General features: G+C 40.0%; 1 protein-coding gene across 1 annotated transcript; it reads left to right on the top strand.

Annotated features, from left to right (window-relative positions):
- Positions 1–8,025: 8,025 nt before the first annotated feature.
- LOC149644047 (ankyrin repeat and KH domain-containing protein mask-1-like) lies at positions 8,026–10,429 on the top strand. Its single transcript, XM_089850488.1, has 3 exons — positions 8,026–8,309; positions 9,180–9,235; positions 9,474–10,429. The coding sequence occupies exons 1-3, from the start codon at positions 8,026–8,028 to the stop codon at positions 10,427–10,429; spliced, it is 1,296 nt and encodes a 431-aa protein (XP_089706614.1).
- Positions 10,430–20,945: the final 10,516 nt, after the last annotated feature.

The following is a 20,945-nucleotide window of genomic DNA, read 5'->3' on the forward strand; positions in this document are numbered from 1 at the left end:
CAATACTAGAGCCCTTCACTCCTAGTCTCATCTCACTTCTGGTTTGACGTTTCTCTTAACCCTAGCCGATCGCCGCGTAGATCTTAACCCTAACGATGATAACGAAGTAGAAGCTAATATTGCTCTCTGCGAAGTGCGAACGCGGTCCGGATATAGCATATACTTTTGCTCCAATTTGCCAACTGCGAGCGCGGTGACAGACACACAGACAGACACCCCGAGATGTTTAATATAATAACTCTTCGTGACGTCATCGTCACTCGGAGAGGTAAAAAGTAAAATTAGTGGTCCGTTTTCATGGTGAGAATGTTTTTCAGCGTTACTCTTATCCCGAATGCTGATAAGTTTTGGGGAGCGAAAGTTAATAATACGTGGAATGGTCTTCTAGGAATGCTCGAGAGAAATGTACAATTAAAAATATTTTTTGAACCATGAATTCATTCTCGATACTAAGAATATGTTAGCATCGCTTTATCTTCTTCTACAACCCACGCGTAACGAAATTTCATGGTTTGGCTGATATATGATAATAGCACGTTTTATCAGAAGCCGATTAGGCTTTACACATGAAGTACGTAACAGGTGCCTTGAGGAGCTACACGATATTCTCTAAGGTCCTAGGAAAGAACCTCCCCTTACCCTGAGGAACAAAATTCGGTAACGCCGCTCTTTCGGATCCTTGCAATCCTTCCCCCTTAAGAACCAATTTACCTACGTACGTAAATTATGGAACTACTATAAAGACTGAGTAGGGTGTCTAAAATATTTTTAGATAGAACTATTCACAATACCAAAGATTAAGGAACAAAGATCTTATCAATCTGGGTAGCTTTTGTTTGGACTATTTAAGACGCCGTGTATCTGTTTTTTTACGAGGAATGTTTTCTGTACTATTATTCGCAGAGCTATTTTTCTGTTGAAATTAAAAAAAATCTTATAATATTTAGTTGAAGACTTATTAAATGACTCGATAATTTTCGAAACTTGAGCTTTAAAACGATGAATATAACATAACGACTAACGAACGATTACGGTATTTTGCCTTCCGAGCTTTCCGGTTATGTCGACGGCGACGTCGAGTCGAGGTCCCATGCAAGAAAATAGTAATAGCCGTGGTTAAATTTTTTTTCTCGTCTGCTTAGTTTTTACTTCGGGAATGTCATGAAATCCATGGCCAAAGCTATGGAAAAGTGGGACTTACGTACTTTATGTGTGAAGCATAATCCGCTTTTGGTTTTATCATTTCAATGCTAAATTTACGTGTAAAAATAATTAGGGCATAGTGGACTCAAAACATAGTAGCATTGAGTCTTATATGGAGATTAACTGTTACCAAAAGTAATATAAAATAAACCTCCTTTAATATAAGAAACCTCCCTACGGGAGGGAAGTATACAAGACGCCATAGGCATAACGTTAAAACACGCGAGACATCCTCGAACCGCCAAATACCATATTCAGACACTATTGCTTATGGACAAGGTACGGTAGATCCTAGTCCTTTGATATGGTCGTTGGAAAGGGAAAGAGGAAAAAGCGCTTCAAACTAGTGTAGTCTGCTTAGCCGTCTGTCGTAATGAAATAGAAGATTCCTGATTTTGCTAATAAATATTCACATACGGTTATTTCGAAACGAAAATCTAGTTTGTTGTGAAGCCAAGAAGATGAAAATTATGAATACAAGAACAAAATTTCGAGATAGATAATAACACCATTTTAAAATCTATCTATGTATAGTGTTAGTCATAGATTAGTTCAGAATCCGAGTCTTACTATATTCTTACAGTAATACGAGTTAGTTCTTGGTCAACTTCTTTCAACAATAATTGAGTTAACGTTTCGAACACACAGGAGGGAGATTTTGCAATATCTCCATTGTTATTACTCACTGAGCGCTTCAATTCCTTTCCATCTTCGCATCCTTTTTTGACTTCGAGAACCCAAATATTATTCGGAACAAAGCAATCAAATGAAAACGATATTTTCTCGGTTGTCAATAAATGGGTAACTTGTTTTTCCTAATTTCCATCTAAAATTGTTATCAAAGGCGTCAAGTTTCACTTTCCCAAAGTTTATCAGTCTTTATATCTACAGGTTGAAGCTTTCTATTGCAGATTAAAATGAATATTCCCGGCAATAATATATTTATTTTAGCTTTCTCATTCGTATCCATCATCAATGTTCATTCTGAAAGTGTTGATACGAATTGTATCTAGATAATTGCGGGGTCCGTTGGTGTCATTCTGCTGATTTACATGACGGGGAAACTAAACTCTAAATATGGCAAAGTCAAATCGGAACTTCCCTTCATGTTTTTGTTGCAATGTCTTCTGGGAACGAGTAAGAAGTAATAAAGTAACGCTATGCTCATATCATAACTGAATTCAATTTCATTCCAAGTTCCACAAAGTTTCAATTGCAACGGAATGTCTCGTTTTCTTTCGGTCTTGTGGAGTTTGGAGTCTTTCGTTCTATTGCTTTTCGTATCCTCGGAAATGACGTCGCAGTTTGCCAGCAAAAAGGAAGCGCTACCCTTCGACACCATCGACAATGTATTTCACTTTCCCAATGCGAAGCCTGTGTTAACCAAAAACGATGCAATTTTAAATTTTATTCAGGTCAGGTTACGCGTTACTTTCTCATTCGTTAAGCGAGGAATACACATGCGTAAAAGTTCGACATAAACGTAAACTGAAACGTAAACGTACAAAAAAATTCGACGTAAACGTACTAGAAAAGAGAGTTGAAATTGTCTCAACTTTTTCCGTCGTAAAAGATTTTACGCTAAGTTCCAGCCAATCAGATGCTCGGATCCGTATGAGCTTTTTCGCAAAAATGGCGGAGAAAAAAGCAGATCGTAGAAGAGCGCTGATTTGGGGCAAATTTAGGGAAGGTTAGAAGTTTTCCATATCTTTTTGACAAGTTTATTTTATTTTAATGATCCGATTTTCGAAAAAACTATTTGGCAAACCATCAGAGCACGGTACAGTTTATCAGGTTCGTAGCAATGATTTCAACCCTAAGCCTCGGTCTCCTCTATGAGCATATAAAAGGTCCGCGGCTAATCCTTTTTAACCGAAATAGACTAATGTCACTGTTTTTGAGTTTCAACACCGCAAATTAAGATTTTCGTTTACGTTTACGTGTTCAAGTGCGATTCAGATCCAGAAACGTAAATGTAAACGGAATAGAAAATAGTTTATGTTTACGAATTTTTAGTACGATTCCGTGAAATTTTTACGCATGTGTGTTCCTCGCTTTAAATAGAAGTTCTTTGAGGTTTTCTTTTAATTTCGATTTAGAAAAATGCATTGATCAACATGGCGTATGCGGAAGTAATAAAGCGAGCAGATGCGAACCCAGATTCGTGTTACCCGACATATGACACTTTAGAGGAAAACGTCGATATTAATTCAGGAATTGCAAATCGATAAAGATTTATAATTTCTGGGGATATAATTCTCTGGAATGTAATAAAGAGAGGATACGCCGAGACGGGAAGTTGCAAGTTGAAACTAAGTCAACCTTTAATGATAACCCACTCAGTGTTGTATTTCAAGAAAAACATTTCGCAAACGCTCATCAAGACCATCATCAAAAGGTTAGTGTCCCCTTCGAAGTTTTACGTTTATGGTTGAGTTTATTTCCCCGTATTTGTCAGACTGCGCCAGTTGACCGAGGGCGATTGCTTGAAGGATCTGAACCCATCTTTGAAGAATGAATTGCATCCCTGTCAGAGAACGGATACCCCGGACTCGTTCGTCGTCATCAACGTCTCCGCTTTCATGGTCATTTTCCGCGTCTGTTTCTTTGGTTTCTCCGCGTCCCTCGTCACCCTCGTTCTCGAAATATACGTTGACATGTTGAAAAGTAATACGGTAGCGCTTTAACTTATCGGACATTACTAATACAAAAAGGATAGTGTCTACAAAAGCATATCATTCCATCACCCACAAAATCTCTTTTTGACCATTTTCGCGTCTACTGAATAATTTAAATTACTGCAATAGTTAATAGATATAATTAGGCCTCTACGTGGTCTCCCACTGAAATGTAGGTATAAGACGTCTTTGAATTAAACTTGATATCACTCTATTAAACCTTCGTCGCCAACATATCAAAGTAAAACTGCCACTTGTAAAAAATATTTCGCTTTGAACTTTTGCGAAATGAATCGCGAACAATTGAGAATAACGATAAATGTATCGACAAAATCTCTCAAAAATAGCACGATGTTACATTTGTAAATATTAGCGTTTGGATGCAATGACGAGAGCTACGCTCAGGTCCATTTACTGTACTTGAGGTTAACTTGTATATTTCTCGTACTGATGACGCAAGCGATAACATAGTTCGCTGAATGGCCGAACGAAAAATTGTCTAATAATCAAGATGTTTTAAATCTGATATTAATCACGGCTTTTCATTATTTTTTTCACTTGCTTATTATTTTAAATAAAAGTTACGTTGAGTTTCCTTCGCATTAGAATCAGGAATCTCTGCAAAAGACATTAAATTCCCAAATAACGTTTTCGACGTAAAAACATAATAATCACTCTTTCAAACCGATGAAATGAACAAGAACACAACGGCAAGAAGGTAACAATACCAAGAACGGATTCAAGAGACCAAAATTTAAAAGATCATCTTTAATCAAAAATAAAGAAGCCCATATAAGCTTCAGTTTCGGGTTCCTGTTATGGCCATTCTTTCGAACACGCAATACAGTTAAAACTTGAACAAATAGCCATTCGTTTAAGAATACCAGACTCGGCTAGTGGCCTTCCACATAACGTACGGGCTAACCTCGACCTTGGTCTTTTTGAAACACGTGTAATTGAGGAAGTTTAATCAGAATGTATTCTTTAATTATTTACTTTACTCCTCCTGTGTCAGATAATGATAATGAACTTCCTTGTTATTCGATTTTCATATGCTCGATTAAACATAATAAGAGAAGGCACGCTACAATCTCGCGTATCGTATATTGGTCATTCAACCGAAGTCCTGTCGGAATTAAGTTCTCGAAATGATGAGGGAGTTCTCGATGGTTCTCTTCCTGTCTACATTCACGGTAAATATACCAATTTCATCTTTGAAACTTCGTACTAGAACCTCGCGTAGAAGACAGCGAACTGAACACTAACTTGTAAGTGACGTAGTAATTTGAAGTCATCGTTCTACAAATGATTATCCTCACCGGATAGCAAACTAGTCATGTTTAACATAACCCACGTAACAGCCAGATTTTCATCACGACATTTAAATTATCGCCAAAGGGCAAAGGTCAATATACCTATATATTGTTCAATATATAGCTCTCTGAAATCCAAAAAATTTAACAATTGACAAGAAAATCCAGATGAGTCATATTTTTTAGCTAGCTAGCTAGCTAATTGGGCCAAGTCATCTTGCGACTTATTGCCACTTATCTAACGCCTTTACAATATCAGGGTTTAGACAAAATATTTATATTGAAAATCGCTGACATTTCCATCTTATCCCTGACCAAGATTAGCCAATGTCCCTGACCATTTTAAGTACGTGTTTACCAGAGCCCATCTCATAATTACACCTACAGCACATATTTAGCATTTCTCGAAGCAATCGTGGTTTGATATATCAAACGAAATCCCTGACGTTTCAGCAAGAAACTTTAAATCCCTAACTAATTTCCCCATTTTCCAAATCCCTGACTTCCGTACGAACCCTGTATGTACACAATCGGGCCAAAGAAGCGCACTAGCAACTTGTTAAACACCAGCTGCAATGTGGTAATGAAAGCTGACTCTTTCAGGTTTTATTCGTAGATGGCGTTGAATTGAATTACGACGTCATGGCGGCGATTGAAGAGGGCAGCAAAGAAAAGTTACTGGCAACCAAAAACAAAGGCTATGAAAATTGCTTGTATCCCGTGTATCAAACCCCACTTTATTTTGCCATTAAAAGGAAACAAGAAAGGTTAGCCCTGTTTCTCATAGAGAGAGGAGCCGATCCGGATGAAGCTTGCAAAGATATTGAACCTCCCAGATATTTTGAGAATCCAATTCAAGCATCTCCCCTAACAGCGGCGACGATTGCCGGGTCCAAGCCGCTGGTTGAAGCTCTTCTGGCAAAAGGAGCTCGCATCGGTCAACGCCTTGCGCTATAATCGAACCGAGATTGCCGAATTACTTTTTGAAAATGGCTTCAATCCCAACGAAACATTAGGTTTTCGTGGGAAAACTTTCTTCACTGGAGCGGCCGAAGAAGGATGCGCCGATCTAATCAGGTTATCGTTTGATAAGGGAGTTGATGTGGAACAGAAAGACTGGGAAGGCAATACCGCCTTACTATTGGCTCTCCAAAATTGGAAAGATAAGGTTCCGACTCAAATATCTGAAAACAGACAAAAATGCGCTCTGATGTTAATAGATGGCGGGGCCAACGTCAACCTCCAAAACTATCGGGGGTATACCCCGCTTTTATTCGCCATCTCCGCCAACTCTACCGTTATCACCAGGAAATTAATCGAAAAGGGGGTCAACGTTAACGCCAAGACCAGTTACGGAGAGACGCCATTGTCCGTCGCCAAAAAAGGGCAATTGGTAAATATCGCGCAATTATTGTTGGAAAATGGAGCTCGAATAGTCATAAGAGAAGAGGTGGAAAGAGGTGGTTGGGACGACCAATCGACTGATCTCCTGATCGAAGCGATTGAAGCGGGAGAGAAAGAAACGCTTCTGGATTTATTATCGAAAGGTGCGAAGATCAACGAGTGCTCGCATCGGGTAAAACACACGCCCCTTTCGTTCGCGATATCTTTGAGAAATGAAGAAATAGCACTATGCCTGATTGAAAAGGGAGCCGATCCGAACGCCTCTTGCTGGAAAAACGATCCTTTGAGTAATAATCCCTTGGGAACAGCGGTCAGTCAGGGTTCCATGAGACTAGTTAAAATGCTACTCGATAAAGGGGCGAGAATCAATGTACGCGCTTTACTGAACGCCTACGAACATGATCGTAAAGACATTGTCCAAGTATTTGCGCAAAAAGGCTTCCACCTCAACAAAACATTTTTTGATTTTTTTCGTTGTAACATTACTGTACTTTACTCCGCGGTCACGGAAAAAAACATAAAGGCGATTAAATTCATGCTTGAAAACGGGGTGGATACTGAACAGAAAGAATGTCATTACAACTATACCGCCTTAAATAGGGCTTGTCGCGACCTGGAGTCATTTCCCGACGATTCGGTAAAATGTCCGCTGATGCTAATAGATGGCGGAGCCAACGTCAACACCAAAGGCCACCAGGGGATCACCCCGCTTATTTACGCCTCTATGAGTAATTCCATCGTTGTCGTCAAGAAGTTGATCGAGAAGGGCGCCGACGTCAACGCCACGGACGACTTTGGTAACTCGGCATTGTCCGTCGCGGGCAAAAATGGATTTGAAAACATTATCGATGTTTTATTGGACAACGGAGCTGGTATACATAAAGGAACAAGGCTGAAAAAACTCCCTTGGAGCGCTCCGTCGACTGATGACGTCATCGAGGCCATTATGGCGAGGGACATAAAAAGCTCACGCTATTGATATCGAAATGGGCAGATATCAGCGATTGCTCGGCCAAGTATCTTTTCACGCCCCTTTCATTCGCGATTGAATTGAAGCAAGAAGAGATGTCTCTGATTCTCTTAGAGAAAGGAGCCGATGCGAACGCGGCTTGCATGTTAAGGTTTGAGCATCATACTCCCTTGGAACGAGCGACGCGCCTGGGTCTTATGACATTAGCAGAAGCCCTTCTCGATAAAGGAGTGAAAATTGACAAAGACGCGGCACTGAGCGCCTTAGACCATGATCGAAAAGACATCGTCGAGTTGTTTTTACAAAAAGGTTACGACCCTAATTATAAGTTAGATTCTTGCGGCCGCACTTTGTTGTTTTTCGCGGTCGCTAAAGGATGCGTCAATATTACCGAATTATTGATTGAAAAGGGAGCTAATATTGAACACATACCGCCTTAAACTGGGCTTGCCGGGAAATGGAGCTTAACCCGACTCTATTCGACAAGATAGAAAAATGTGCGCTGGTGCTAATAGATGGCGGGACCAACGTAGACAAAGCAGACCAGGACTGGACAAGCCCACTTATATTCGCCACTTCCGCAAATTCCAGCATTATCGTCAAGAAACTAATCGAGAAGGGCGCCGAAGTTAACTTCAGGAACAACTATGGAAACACACCGTGGTCTATCGCCAACACGAGAGGATTTGACCAGATCGCCAAATTCTTGCAGGATCATGGGGCAGAAATTCACAACCTTGGGTAGAGAGTAAGGGAGTCCTTAGGGTAAGAAGGGCAGTTATGAGAATAGAAATAAAATAAGTTTGATTGAATAAATAGTTGTTTTTTATCATCAAATCTGACAAGCGTAGACTAAATTGGGTGACCTCCTTTCGTAACCCCCTTTGATCTCCTCGCATAAAACGAGTGAGCAAAAGTTAGTCGAGTTCTCTCTCTTCAAAAATGTAGTTGGAAGGTCATATGTGATCTCGGAGGGACCAGATTGACAGCCTACACCCATTGCAATCATGTTCCTATTTCAAAACACCCAGCATGCTTAGCGATAGCGTGGGCATCTAGTGGACAAAATAACAAAGTTTTCTTTAAGGCTCACAAATAAGATGTGGCTAAAACCGAGGCATGCGATAGATAAGGCTGCAATCTTAGGCCCAAGTAAACTAAAGCATAGTGGCGTTTTCCAATGTATTGATAGCTTCAGCTTCCGGCCACTGTGTGTTGACAATTCTTTCGAACACGCAATATTATTCGAGGTTCCGCAAATAAGATGTTCATCTCATGTTCATTACACGTGTACGCGCCTGATTTACCCTAACATCCATATACGCGTTACAAGCGATTAACACGTGATACACTCAGATGCCAGTCTCCGACATAACGACGTGGAGACAACGTGAGTTCCGTGTTTGTTAACCTCGACCTTGTTCATTTGGAAGAACGTGTAATCGAGGAAGTTTAATCAGATTGTATTCTTTAACTATTTACTTTAAATACTCCTGGGTAGGATAATGAAACTGAACTTCCTTGTTGCTCGATTAACATAAAAAGGGAAGGCACGCTCCATTCTCGGATATCGTACATTCGACATTGAACCGAAGTCCTGTCGGAATTAAGTTCTAGAAATGATGAGGGAATTATCTTTGGTGGTGCTCTTCCTGTCTGCATTCACGGTAAATATACCAATTTCAGCTCTAAAACTTCGTAGAACCTGGCGTATAAGTTAGGATATCGAAAGAACGTTTTTGGAAAATTAAAAATTGTGAATGGAGAAAATTTTTTGTTAGACTGCAAGAAAAGAATAGGGAGTTTTTCTAAAGTCGCACATGAAATAGACCCTTCGAAATAAGAACTGGTAAAAGTGAAATCAAATGTTGTAATCAAAGCTTTTCTTGAAGGTTTTGTTTGTAGATGGTGTTCAATCGAAGGATGACGTCAGGGAGGCGATCGAAGCGGGAGACAAACAGAAGCCATTTGATTTAATAGCGAATGGAACAGACATTAACAAGTGCCTGAATTCGGAGGGGAGTACACCCCTTTCTCTCGCAATTGGGATGAAGAATGAAGAGTTAGCCCTCATTCTCATAGAGAAAGGAGCCGATCTGAATGCAAGTTGTGCTGCAGAAAAACACCGTTCTCCACTAGCTGATGCGACGAAGGCGGGATTGAAGACGGTAGTTAAAGTCCTTCTCGATAAAGGAATGGAAATTGACGACCACGTTTTATGGGAAGTCATTCGTTATGACCGAACGGATATTTTAGAATTCTTTATACAAAACGGCTTCGACCCTAACAAAGAATATGCTGTTTGTAACCGAACATGGCTTTTTCGGGCGGTCCATGACGGGAAAATAAATATAATTAAATTGTTGGTTAAAAAGGGAGCGGATATTGAACATAAAGACTGTGAGGTCTTCACAGCCTTAAACGGAGTTTGCTGGCATAGGGGTTTTTTACATCAGGAGGAAGCGGAAGAGAATCTACGAAGAGGTATGGAGTTACTAATAGATAGCGGAGCCAACGTCAACCAGGCCGACAATATTTACAAGATAACCCCACTAATGTGCGCATCCAGATGGAATTCCACCAGTGCCACCCCTCTCGTCAAGAAGTTAATCGAGAAGGGCGCCGACGTTAACGCCATGGACGAGAATGGAACCACACCATTGCTACGAGTCGAAAATACCGATATCGCCGAAATTTTAATCAAGAATGGCGCCGATGTTAACGCCATGGACAAGTGGGGAAACACACCGTGGTCAGACGCCTCCAAATATGGGAATGAGAAACTCGCAAAATTATTCTTGGACCGTGGAGCTGACATCCACAAAGGGGAATCGCTGAGAAAAAAAGCTCGCTCAGAATAAATAATAAAGAAAAAGATAACAAAATAAATAAGTGAAGGAAATAAATTAAGCTTGATTGAATAAATTGTTTTTTGTTTTGTTTAACATTCATCTGACAAGAATAAACCAAATTGGGTGACAGTTGGTGACCTCCCCTTCGTCCTCATAAGAAGAAAGGTAGCTAGGCATATTTAATTCAAAGATAAGACCCCAAAGTTATTCGAGTTCTCTCTCTATAAATGACTAGTCGACAAGGTCATGTGTAATGTCTGTTTTACAGAGTTTTGATGTATAGAGGGAAGCAGACGCTGACTCCCTCTCACATGGGAATAGCGTACGCGTCTGTTGAGGGGCGTGACAATGCGTGGTTGTCACGGCGCACTACAGCCTTAAAACAAGTAGTCCACTTAGCCTTGCGAAACCGTATCGTTACCGTTTTAAGTTCGTAAATCATCCGAAAGAGGACGCCCATTACCTAAGTCCGAAAGCATCGTTTAAAAAAAGTTATCAGATGGCGTTCTGTTCGTATTTGGATACGTGACGTTACGTTAACGATACGGTTTCACAAGGCTTAGTGGACCACTTGCTTAATTTTATCTTTGAGGGTTAAACCGAATAAGAAAACCCTTTCGAGCAATCACCGTGTCAGCATTTATCACTCTACCATATCCTTATCATGTCCACAGTATCACAACCAATTTTAAACGTGTAACTTTACAATTTCATCCCTCTCAAATCATTACAAATACCATAAGTATGTCACTACCTCTACTTCGTAATGCTAGAGGTTTAATGAGAGCTAGTCCAAGAACGACGCGAGAATTGACTACACTCGGTTTAGCAGTCCATCCTCCTATTTAGTCTATACTAAGCCTTTGATAGCGCCTCACCAGGCGTCGCTTTACGAGAATCTATGACGTTTCGCCTACGTCACTTCATGACAAGCTCTCATTAACGAGTGACACACTTATGGAACATAAATTATAAACTTATGCAAATACTTAAACAACAATCTTCTCCGAGGCAGATAATTGACTCAAAAGGCAGAGACTTCGAGAAATCATGAACAGGAAACGAAATTCAATTATATTTAACCAAACTTGGAGAAATTAAGGAACATATAAAGTTAGAACAATCGTTTGCAAATTAGAAATATATATTATGTACATAAAAGAATAATTACGTTAAAATGTAGTGAGTAAATAAAGAGAAACAATAGCTTCAATTTTCCGGCCACTGTGTGTTGACAATTCTTTCGAACACGCAATATGATTCGAGGGTTCATCAAATATGCTGTTCATATCATATTAATCGCACGTGTATGCGCCTGATTTATCCTAACTTCAGTATAACAGTTACAAGCGATTAACGCGTGCCAGACTCAGATGCCAGTCTCCGACATAACGACGTGGAGACAACGTGAGTTCCGTGTTTGTTAACCTCGACCTTGTTCATTTGGAAGCACGTGTAATCGAGGAAGTTTAATCAGATTGTATTCTTTAACTATTTACTTTAAATACTCCTGCGTCGAATAATGAAACTGAACTTCCTTGTTGCTCGATTAACATAAAAAGGGAAGACACGCTTCTCTCTCGGATATCGTACATTCGACATTCAACTGAAGTCTTGTCGGAATTAACTTCTCGAAATGATGAAGGTATTCGCGGTGGTTCTCTTCTTAGCTGCATTCACGGTAATTATACTAAATTTCATCTCTGAAACTTCTTACTAGACCCTTACGGCAGATTCTCTGCGGGTCTGGTTGCCATCTTTAAAGCAAAAGGACGGTCTTACGAATGCGTCTAAATTAAAAAAAAGCCCTATAAAAATAAGATTTCAACTATGACGTCACAATGTAATAAGTGATTGAAGTAAAAATATCAACGTTAGTTTCTTGGAGAAATATTGCGCGAATTGTTCTTCGTAAGACTTGGTTTTTAAAGTTGAATAAGAAAAAGCCCATCCGAAATAGGTGGTGATGAAAGTGAAATTCAACGTTGTAATCGAAGCTTTTCTTTCAGCTTGTTTTTGTAGATGGTGTTCGATCGAAGGATGACGTCAGCGAGGCGATTATAGACGGAGACAAACAGAAGCTATTGGATTTAATAGAGAATGGAACAGACATTATCAAGTGCCTGCATTGGGTGGATGGAAAACCCCTTTCACTCGCAATTAGGGAGGAGAATGAAGAGATAGCCCTCCTTCTCATAGAGAAAGGAGCCGATCTGAATGTAAGTTGCCCTGGAGTAAAACACTGGTCTCTACTAGCTGATGCGACGGAGGCGGGATTGAAGACGGTGGTTAAAGTTCTTTTCGAAAAAGGAATGCAACTTGAGGACGAATTTTTATGGGACATCATACGCTATGACAAAATTGATGTTTTGGAATTTATTTTACAAAACGGCTTCGACCCTAACAAAGAATATGGCGATTGTAACCAAACATGGCTTTATCCGGCGGTAATTCGCGGACTTGTAAATGTTACCAAATTGTTGCTTAAAAAGGGAGCGGATATTGAGCATAAAGACTTTGAGGGTTATACCGCCTTAAACTGGGCTTGATGGAATCGGGTTAGTAGTCAGGAAGCAGACTACAATCTAAAAAGAGGTTTGGAGTTACTAATAGAGAGCGGGGCCAACGTCAACACCGCCGACAATATTGATAAGATAACCCCGCTTATGTGCGCAGTCGCGTGGGAATCCACCACAATCGTTAGAAATTAATCAAGAAGGGAGCCGACGGTAACGCCATGGACATGAAAGGGAACACACCATAGTCTAACGCCAGCAAAAGTGGAAATAAAGAAGTCGTACAATTATTGTTGAACCACGGAGCAGACATCCACAAAGGGGAAACGCTGAGGAAAAAGCTTGCTGAGAATAAACAGCAATGAAAAAAGAATAAGAATAAATAAGCGATGGAAATAAATCATAAATAAAAATTACATATGAGGAAACAGAGATTTTTTCTGTTATCTGACAAGAATAAACAAAGATGGGTGACCAGTCTGTGACCTTCCTTAACCCCCTTTCCCACCCCTCCCTTCGTCCTCATACAAAGAAAGGTAGCTAGGCATATCTATCCTATGTAGATTCTTCGTCAGACGACTAAGGGTTCTGTCAAGCCAAATAAGAAAACTCTTTCACGCAATCACCGTGTCAGCGGCTATCACTATAACATGTTCTTATCATCTCTACAGTATCACAACCAATGTTAAACGTGTAACTTAACAATTTCATCCCTTTCAAATCATTACAAATACTTTTAAACAACAGAGTATATCTTCTCCGAAGCAGATAATTGACTCAAAAGGCAGAGACTTCGAAAAATCATGAACAGGAAACGAAATTCAATGGTACAACCTCTTCAATTATATTTAACCAATCTGGGAGAAATTAAGGAAAATATAAAATTAAAACAATCGTTTGCAAATTAAAAATATATATTATGCACATAAAAGATTAATTAAGTTTAAATTTAGTGCGTAAATAAAGAGAAACGATAGCTTCAATTTTCCGGCTACTGTGCGTTGACAATTCTTTCGAACACGCAATATTTATAATTCGAGGTTCAGCAAATATGATGTTTATCTCATGTTCATTACACGTGTATGTATCTGATTTATTGTAACTTCCATACACTCGTTACAAGCGATTAACACGTGACAGACTCGGTTCCTAGTCTTTGAGACAACGTGAGTTCCGTGTTTGTTAACCTCGACCTTGTTCCTTTTGAAGCACGTGTAATCGAGGAAGTTTAATCAGATTGTATTCTTTAATTATTTACTTTACTCCTTCTGGGTCCAGAAATGAAACTGAACTTCCTTGTTGCTCGATTAACATAAAAAGAGAAGGCAGGCTCCATTCTCGGGTATCGTACATTCGACATTGAACCGAAATATTGTCGGAATTATAAGTTCTCGAAATGATGAAGGAATTATCTTTGGTGCTCTTCCTGTCTGCATTCACGGTAAATATAGCAATTTCATAGCTGAAACTTTGCACTAGAACCTTGGGGCAAATCCTGCGCGGGTCAGGTTGCCATCTTTTACGCAATAACATAAGATCTTACGAACACGTCAAAAATAATCAAACCATATTGAAATAAGATATCAACTATGACGTCACAATGTTAAAAGCGATTGACTTTAAAAATATCAACGATGATAAAAATTAAGGCTTTGTTTGTAAATGGCGTTCAATCGAATGATGACGTCATCGCGGCGATTGATGCGGGAGACAAAGAAAAGCTTATGGGTTTATTATCGAACGGGACAGACATCAACGGGTGCTTGCAACCAATGGATGAAACGCCTCTTAATTTCGCAATTCTATGGAGAAAAGAAGAGTTAGCCCTCTATCTCGTAGAGATGGGAGCCGATCTGAACGCGAGTTGCGAAGGAAGTCATTTTTCTCCACTAGTTGCGGCGATGAAGGCGGGATTGCAGACACTGGTTAAAGTCCTTCTCGATAAAGGAGTGGAAATTGAGGACGAATTTTTATCGGACATCATACAATATGACAAAATTGATATTTTAGAATTAGTTCTCCAAAAAGGATTCGACCCTAACAAGGAGTGTAATAGTTGTAACCATACATGGCTTTATCCGGTGGTACTTTACGGGAGAGTAAATCTTACCAAATTGTTGCTTGAAAAGGGAGCGGATATTGACCATATGAACTGTGAGGGTACTACCGCCTTAAACTGGGCTTGCTGGAATCGGGATGGAAGTCAGGAAGCGGACGACAATCTACAACGTGGTTTGGAGTTTTTAATAGACAGCGGGGCCAACGTCAACACCGCCTACAATATTTCGGATAAAACCCCACTAATGTGCGCTGCCGCGTGGGGTTCCACCACTCTCGTCAAGAAATTGACCAAGAAGGGCGCCGACGTTAACGCCATGGACAAGGAGGGAAACACACCATGGTCTCTCGCCAGCAAATATCGGAATGAGATAGTTGCGAAATTTTTGTTGGACCATGGAGCTGATATCCATAAAGGGGAAACGCTTAGAAAAAAGCTCGCTGAAAATAAACCGCAAAGTAGAAAGTGAAAGGACAATGTAGGGAGTAAACTAAATCATGTGAATTAATAAATTACGTGTGATTATACAAAGAAATTTATTTTTTATCTGATATCTGTTATCTGACATAAATATACGAAGATGGGTGACCAGTCAATGACCCCTTTCTCCGCCCCCCCTCTTCCGTCCTCATACAAAGAAAGGTAGCTAGGCACATTTTATTTTAAAGATAAAAGCCTAAAGGTATACTTATGAAATATATGAGAGAGTGGGGTGGCGTAGCGGTTAGCGCTTTCGCCTCGCAGCAAGAGGATCCCGGGTTCGATCCAGACTTGTAAATAGGGGGTACCAGGGAGCCTGTGACACCCAAGAAAATTCACAGGACACCCTTAAAAAATATTTTATGGGGGGGGGGGGTACCAGCCGGGTACCCTGAAAAAATCGGTGCGATGAGAACTCTCCCCCATAACTACAGACCAAAACAGCTCTCAAAAAAGGGAAAAAATAAATTGCCGAATATTTCCCCTCAAATTTGTAGCCGGAATGCATCCTTCCCTCCCTCACAATTTGTTTTGGGCTTGCTCCCTTACTCCCTAGCCTCTGTTCCCTTCCCTAGGCGAGTGTGACGCAGTTTCTAGGATCAAGAGTTCAAGCCTCAGTTGTCCACTAGGGAGCCCCGGGTACCCAAGAAAATTGGGCTTTGGGGGGGTCGGGAGCCCCATTATTTACAAGTCTGGTTCGATCCCGGACTGTGGCACCGGGTGAAAATCTGGGAACAAATCCTTCTGCGTAGAGTTTGCAAGTTCTCTCCCCGCTTGTTAAATGGAGTGTTCATCCGCAGTCTAACCCGGTTTCTCCTTTCCATCAAAACTTGCAGAGGTTAACGGTAATAGTTAGTATAGGGCGCTTTAGGTTAGCTGTAGGGGCATAGGGGCTAGCCACCACCCCTCTATGCAATGTAAAGGGACCCACCTGTAAATAAGCCACAGGCTTAGCGTGGAACTCCCTTCGTAGACAAAGCCTAGATTATTATTATTATTATTATAAACTTATGCTCGGGCGAGTGAAGTTTATTTCATGGGTAGCATACTCTATACCGCTAACACGAGAGCCAAGTTTCATGTGGGGACGTGGAATTTACCCTAGTATTTGGTTGGCCATTGGCTTTAGGTTCCATATTATTATCGGTACAAGAACGTTAATTTACACTTGACTTCGCAACAAGCAAAAAAATAAAATATTTGCATTCAATGATGCCCACCCATCAACAGCGTTTTCGAATTTCCAAATAGCTAACTACGACATCACCCCGCAATCAAAACCCCTCCTGCAAGAAGGAACTAAGCCCATTTGAATTACAGATGGCCAATTGGATACTCCGTCTTGGGAATTAGAAACTTTACCAAACTTCCTCACGTTTTGTTTGAAAATATATTTTATAATTGAATAAAATATTTACGAATTGTAATACTATACTGAAAATAAGATCAACTTAAAAAACAATAAAACGTGGCCTCTTGCGGTACTTAAACGCTAAAATAAACTCGTTTAAAAACTTTCAAAAGTGTCAGGTAAAAGTCTTTTAATTAATTTGCGCCATGTCAGCTAGCTACGATCCAGGAAATGCGTCATAATGTCAGATCATCCTCTTAATCTGACAGGGTACATATTGTGAAATTGTTTTTGCAGGATAATCTTTATGTGTATTCGAAGAACTAATCTTCTTAACTGTCAGATTAAGCTGTAACTAGAACTTCAGAAATACAATGACAGAAGCAGCACTACAATTATACACTTAGCCGAAGGTATAAATAGTAAATCTGGCTGTCCTTTGAAACTAAATAACAACCCGACTATGAGTGGGTTTACGTATTTTAGCATTGTCGCCGTGTCTTTGAGCATCGTTTGGCTTTCGCCCGAAGTCGGAGCCTGCAAGTTTATGACGTTATCGGGGAAATGTGGAAATATAACAGAGAAAATGATGCGGATGCTCTATTACTGCTGCCGTAAGTGAAGACAAGTCCTCATTGGCCTAATGTACGCGTTACTTAAAACCATCTAAGACTTCTTCACAAAAGGGTTGTAATCATATAATAAGTTGAAACAGGACTGTATAGACTTAGGCTACTTGCAATCTTTATGAGGCTGTAGACCCCATACTAATACCTGACTGAAGGAAAGGGGAAGGGCTTAAAACGTTGTTAAATCGCCCACTTCACCTTCCTGGCGTTTCATTTTCTCATATTCAACCATATAAGACAACCGTCGACCCTAGGTCGCGTAAGTCGAGGCACAGGTCGCTAGCCAAGTCAATATCACGAGAGAGACACGGTTACAAATATAATACGCGTGACGTAAAAAGTGACAATTTCTACACTCCTCCCCTTTAATTGAAGCAGAAAGGCCCATACAGAAAAGGACCTGTTAAAGATTCCGAGTGGAAGAAATCAATACATTCTTGGTGTATATATATTTTCAGAGGGTTATGCTGGATCGCAAAATGAAACTTTTTCTAACTGTGAATTAGAAAACTACGCCTATTCGGTAAGCTAAGAGTATTTTGCCAATGAAAATTTCATATGAAGGGTAAATTAGAGACAAATTAAACAAATTATATTGTAGCTGGCTAAACCCTTCTCGAAATGCAAGGAATTTGCGCCGGGCAGCGAGAACATTGGCGATTCCGGCAGAGACAACGAGATTGCAGTTCGACTATTCATGTGCAATAACCATAAAAAACTGGTTAGTTGAAGAATTAAAATATGAAGAAAAATACTTGAACCCCTATCTCAAGGGATTTTCAGTGTCACTTAGAGGAAATTACAACTTTTCAAACGTAATAGCAATAAAGAGTTTTCGGTTAGGGTAGGGGCTAAGACTCGTGACGTAATTTATAGGCGGCCTTATTGGTGGGTTAACTGCGCTGGAAAAGCTGAAAACCAGCAATATGGCTGACAAAAACCAAGTTGTACCACTACCACAAATGAAAGCTCTATATTCTATCTTGCATTATTATACATTGTTTTCAGACTAGGAGGGTTGATACTTCAATTACACCAGGAGACCAAGGCTACTTGGTGGACAAAGTGCAGTACATAGTAGCCTCGTCTCCTGGTGTGAATGGTATCATTCCTCCAAGTCAGAAAACAATGCGTAAAGAAATTAAATAGGTGGTTGCAATACCTTCAATTGTACTTATCCCTGGCATTATTTGAAATGCCATCGTCGAACTAGCGTCTGTCTTAGCCGTGACAATTTCTTGGCGTCTGACGTTCGCGTGGCACTACTCAATCTTAAAACTAATTTTAATTCCAGATATATTTAATTTCAGGATATTCCGAATTTGGCGAAGTGTTTTCTACGTCACGTTGGAAAAGAAGAAAACCCATATATTGACCCGCTATATTTCGAGGATTACACCATTAGTGTTCTTACGGTAATTTTGTAAAATATTATACCGTTATATTTAAGTATGTATTTATATATCGTTATTTTCAGAATTGTTACCATTCCAGTTACAAGTCCGCTCCGAAGCTATTCCCTGAACACTGTAATTAAGAATTATAAAACAAATCAAAATATGCATATGTAGATAGTAGCGACACCCCTCGGCGGGATCGAAGGCAGGAAGCCTTCCTTAAACGAATTCTAGCAATAAACCAAAATATAACTTATAATATGCCTTAATAAATAAAACTTGATGTTACGTGTTTTTGCGTGTGGATGCTCTTTAGGGGCGTGGTCTACTACACCACCACTGGGCAGGGGAATTTGCCGTGTTCTATTATTAAAAGAAAAAAACAATTTCTGACAGAAGAATTTTATGTAGATACAATTTTACTTAGGTACGCATCAACTATGGTTTGGTCTATATATGGTGCAGTACTTGTCTTGTAATATAAGGTTCTGAAGTGAGGACGTCCTGTGAGTGCCGCTTTTCCTAGCCATTTTGTAGCCCAGATAATTATTCGCACCATCTTTTTGCAACGGATTGTCGTTTAATAGAACGTTGTTTGAACCACGGACATAGTTTGTAACAGATTTCACATGTCAAAGCGAGGAATGCCGGCATTAGACTAACGAGGAACATGCTGAACAATAGACGCGCTTCGCTTTCGTTCTTGGCGTAGTCCATGTCCTGGACGTGGTTCTCCGTCGTGACGCATTTGGTGTTCATCCACGCGTACGCCTTCTTGATCGCTTCGTCACACAAGCACGATGAAGCCGCGTACCGCAAACTGCAAACGAAGGACTCGAAATAAGTCTAACAAATTACTAGCAGACGTGATATCGATATGGTTTATTTGGGAAATGACCCCAAGCAACTACTTGGTATTCCTTAAGATCAATGCAAACCTGAATGGGGCGATGAATTGGGGATTGACTTACATTCTATTTATTCCCCGCAATGTATCCTGATCAATAGAGTGATTTCGTGACAGGTAGAGTCCAACTGCATCCGTTTTCAAGGGAAAAGGTGATCGGTACAACAAAGGACGGTGATATTTCTTTCCACTTAGTTCATCTTTGCAAAATTCATCGAGTTCAGCCATTTCTTCGTGCCAGGTGATGTAAACCATTTCGCCATTCACCACTTTCTTGAACTTATTCCTCTCCACGTTATAAGAAGCCCTTTCTCGAATTTTCTCTCCTTCAATTCCGGGAATTCCCTAATATAGAACAACGTTCAAAACTCATCGTAATGTTCACTTGCTAAGCCATAAAATTACTTTATAAAAGTCATCCATGGCGTCCGAGTCATATGTCGTGTACTTGAGGTTTTTAACTTTCAGGATATCGCTTAAATGATTCATAATAATTGTTTGTCCCACTAAGACATCGGCGGTAATATCACACGAAACCAAAACGCTTAGGAAAATCAAAGTCGCGTACCAGATAGTTAACAAATGCTCCGAAACTCGGTGGACAATTTTCACCGGAAAACCTTAAATTTAAAAAATAGGTTGTAACCGAAATTATGAACTCAAGACAGATCTTTAGTGCTTAAGTTATTTTTAATGGCTCAGGTTAACTTGTTAGTGATTGGTTTAGTTATACAGAAAAATGATAAAGTAAATAATAATATATTAGTTTAAACATGGTTTAAATTAAGGATGATATTCACAATGCCAAAGTCAAAGAGCCATACTGTGTTCCTGCGTATGTTCTTTTAAAGCAAAGCGTGCCTAGATTAAACCGTAGTACGCGAGAACTAAAACTATATTTGCTAGAGGGCCGAGAATGGCCAACCCTCAACCACGCCGATAAGGAGATGGAAACTTAATGCCGTGTGTTCAAAGTCGTTCCGCTGGACCAACTAACAAGTCACTTTCTCTCTGGTCTCCATGACTATAGTATATAGGGTCTAGCTTATTACTAATTCGGCCTATAAACACAAGGGGGCGCGCAGGGACTGCAATAGAGCGCCCTCGAGTGTGGAGACTCAAAATACGTAATGATATGGGACTAGGCATAAACTAGATAGACAGGAGCCTGAACGGTAAGCCTAAT

This window comes from Phalangium opilio, unplaced genomic scaffold (genome assembly GCF_054372755.1).
Source record: "Phalangium opilio isolate 3A_F unplaced genomic scaffold, DU_Popi_V2 ptg000091l_1, whole genome shotgun sequence".
Taxonomy (NCBI): Eukaryota; Metazoa; Arthropoda; class Arachnida; order Opiliones; family Phalangiidae; genus Phalangium; species Phalangium opilio.

Bases quoted from the DNA above. Each gene is read 5' to 3' on its own strand.
- LOC149644047 (XM_089850488.1), top strand. From the start codon at position 8,026: ATGGAGCTTAACCCGACTCTATTCGACAAGATAGAAAAATGTGCGCTG. The intron at 8,310-9,179 runs GTAGAGAGTAAG...GTCGGAATTAAG, and splicing joins GCAGAAATTCACAACCTTGG to TTCTAGAAATGATGAGGGAA. The intron at 9,236-9,473 runs GTAAATATACCA...TTTTGTTTGTAG, and splicing joins TCTTCCTGTCTGCATTCACG to ATGGTGTTCAATCGAAGGAT.